Here is a 3,489-nt window from a genome sequence, read left to right on the forward strand (position 1 = left end):
TAAATAAATTAATTAATTAATAGAAAGTCTATAAATGTTAAAGAAACCTTCAAAACTACTTATAAAATTCTTTAATAAATTAAATACATACCTTAATTAAAGAAAATATTCAATGAACTTGCATTCTAAGTACAACTTGAATTCCTTTTGAAAAGTGATAAAATAATGTTATTCTTCATTTAGGGAAAATACATATAATAACAGAAAAATATACAAGAAATTAAATTATATAGCTACTGTTTTTAAATGTTTCATTGTAGAAGAGACTTCAAAGCAAACAAGAATCTAAGTTGATGTAAGTGTTAATGAATTTTTATTATGTAATAAGACTAGAGTTTTGAATTAACTAGAAAGTAATCCACAACAAATTATTTTAGAACATGTAGCTATCAATTTGGAGAGACAAATATATTTCTAAAGTTTTTCATAGATCAAAGACAAATCAAATAAAATTATCAAATAGGATGAGGTTTTTTTTTGTTTTGTTTTTGGTTTGGGGGCTACACCCAGTGATGCTCAGGGGTTACTCCTGGCTATGCACTCAGAAATTGCTCTTGGCTTGGGGGACCATATGAGTTGCCTGAGATTGAACCCAGGCCCATCCTGGGTCAGCCGCATGCAAGGCAAACAACCTACCGCTACACTATCGCTTTGGCCCCTAGAATAATATTATTTTAAAATAATTTTAAACTGAAGAAGATAGACCTAATTCATGTGAGAAAATTAAAAAATGAATAAAATTAATAGATTCAACATTAAGCCAATTAACATTAACTGCATAGCACATAGAAAAGCATAGCATGTCAGCATAAAAGGACAAGTGATAAAATTAAAAATAATTTGCATTATATATTGTCGGATGGCTGATTTTCTTAATAAACAAAAAAACCTCTGAAAATAAAAATGCTTAGAAAATCAACAACTAATAGAAAAATTATCAAAGGAATTTAATTAACTATTTATAGAGAGAAATGCATGTTAAAATGATTGAGAACATACTCATCCCTATTCATAAACTTAAAAATATAAACACAAATCAAGATAATATGAGTTACCAAGATTCACCATCACTGTTGGAAAAATTTATAATCCCATAAAACTTTGGGTTTGTGGAAAAATCAGTCTTCTTGTATGTTTTTTTAAGAGTGTTGGTGCCACTTTGCAATACATTTTTATTTTGTATTAAATAAACTGAGGTTTTTCTGAGTCTATTTTAACAGATTCATGGTTATTGTACTCATTAAGCACTTGGACTGTGAAGTAAAATTTTTATTACTGTTAATCACCTATAAAGATAATAAGACTTTATGTTTTAATATAGAATCATTTGAAGCCATATTTCTGCTTTTTTTCCAACAAGAAAACACAATGACAAGAAGCAATTGGACTACAGTGACAGAATTTGTCCTCATGGGATTCACAGACCACCCAGAACTTCAGCTTCCCCTATTTGTGGTGTTCCTAGTAATTTATGTCATCACTCTGGTGGGAAATCTTGGCATGATTCTTCTCATCAAGATAGATTCGAAACTCCACACCCCTATGTACTATTTTCTCAGCCATCTGGCATTCATTGATCTTTGTTACTCGTCTTCCATTGGACCCAAGATGCTGCAAAACTTACTGGTGAAGAAAAAAACTATATCCTTTTCAGGTTGTTTTGCTCAGTTATACTTCTCTAGTGCTTTTACAACTATTGAATGCTTCCTCCTGGCCACAATGGCCTATGACCGCTACATGGCTATCTGCAACCCCCTGATTTACACAGCCATTATGACACAACGAGTCTGCAAGGAATTGGTAATAGGGGTCTATACCTATGGCTTCCTCAACTCTGTGATACAGACAGTTTTGACTTTCCAGTTGTCTTTCTGTGACTCCAATGTTATTCACCATTTCTACTGTGCTGATCCTCCTCTCCTAGCTCTCTCCTGCTCTGACACCCAAAGCAAAGAGAAACAGCTCTTGATCTTCTCTGCGGTGAATCTCTCTGGTTCTCTCTTGACTGTCCTCATCTCCTACACTTGCATCCTCTATTCCATTATAAAAATACAGTCTTCTGCGGGCAAGTGCAGAGCATTTTCCACCTGTGCCTCTCACCTCATTGTGGTCATCATCTTCTATGGGACACTGTTTTATATGTATGTAAGGCAACCTAACACAGGAAATTCATGGAAGCAAAACAAAGTGGTCTCTGTGTTTTATAGTCTTGTAATTCCCATGCTTAACCCGCTAATCTATAGTCTGAGGAATACAGAAGTAAAAGACACTCTGAAAAAAATGCTAGAGGGAAAATACTCTTAGTAAGTTACTAGAATGTAACACTGTAAAAAATGTGGCAAAATAATAATGTATAGTTGACCTAGTTAAAACTATCAGGTCAATTACTATATAAAAATAGTCAATCCAATTTAGACTTTTTAATGACCAACTGCATTGGGTCATTTTATTAACATGGTAATATTTAATTCCTACCAATTAACACTGAGTAATAAGAATTTATTTATAGTGCAAGTGTTCATAACGATCTACTTAATATGTTGAAGATGAAGTGGTTTATTACTTCTTAGGTAAAAATTAATAAGTCTGAGTAAAATATTTACACATGAAAATCTACATTGTTAGAAACATTTTTTAACTCCAAGTGGCTAAAGGTAGGAAATGTCTTGTTAACCTTAAAACATATTTCTTCACGATATATTGTTATAAATGGTGATTAAGTCAAATCAGATGACAAAAATTCTTAATCAAAAGTTAGTTAACTTACAGCTCAAAACAAAACCATAGAAGCCATACTATTATAGCATTATTAGGTATGATAATAGGAAACTATATATTATATAAATATTGAGGTTGATTTATTGCATATTAGAAGAAATGTTTAATAAGAAGACATAAAAAAGACCTTAGAGTACTTTTACAGATGATGAAACTGGATAATCAAAGTAGAGGAGACCATCCAAATGATAGAGCATATGCCTAACTTGTGCAAGGCCCTGTATTTGATTCCCAGAGCTACACAATCCCCTGAGCATCACCAGTAATGGTCCCAGTCCACCCCAAGCACTGCTAGTGCAACCCCTGTAATTTTAGAGTATCATTTATCCATAGAATTGAGTTTTTCTAGACTCTGGAAAGTGCAGATACCAGTGATGTTTTTAAATGTGTGTGAAGAGAAGGAGGGAGTTGTTCATAAATGAGAAACAAAACTAAAGAAAGGAATGAAAAAATGCTTCCACAAATCTAAGAATTCAATTTGAGAGATAAATACATATACTTTTATATTTCCTTTTTTTTTTTTGCACCTGGCAGCACTTAGGGGTTATTCCTGGCTCTGCGCTCAGAAATCACTCTTCATAGGCTTGGGGGACCATATGGGATGCCAGAAATTAAACCCTGGTACTTCCCAAGTTGGCTGTGTGCAAGGCAATGCCCTACCGCTGTGCTATCACTCCAGCCCAATTTCCTATCACTAGTGAATATAAGCAA

The 3,489-nt window shown here is 33.3% G+C and overlaps 1 protein-coding gene across 1 annotated transcript; it reads left to right on the plus strand.

Moving 5' to 3' along the window:
* The first annotated feature begins 1,368 nt into the window (after positions 1 to 1,368).
* LOC126018529 (olfactory receptor 1030-like) lies at positions 1,369 to 2,304 on the plus strand. Its single transcript, XM_049780658.1, has one exon. It carries the CDS (start codon positions 1,369 to 1,371, stop codon positions 2,302 to 2,304), a length of 936 nt encoding a protein of 311 aa, XP_049636615.1.
* Positions 2,305 to 3,489: the final 1,185 nt, after the last annotated feature.

Source organism: Suncus etruscus, chromosome 9 (assembly GCF_024139225.1).
Source record: "Suncus etruscus isolate mSunEtr1 chromosome 9, mSunEtr1.pri.cur, whole genome shotgun sequence".
NCBI classification, from domain to species: Eukaryota; Metazoa; Chordata; class Mammalia; order Eulipotyphla; family Soricidae; genus Suncus; species Suncus etruscus.

Excerpts from the sequence above, each read along its gene's own strand:
- LOC126018529 (XM_049780658.1), top strand. The coding sequence starts at position 1,369 with ATGACAAGAAGCAATTGGACTACAGTGACAGAATTTGTCCTCATGGGA.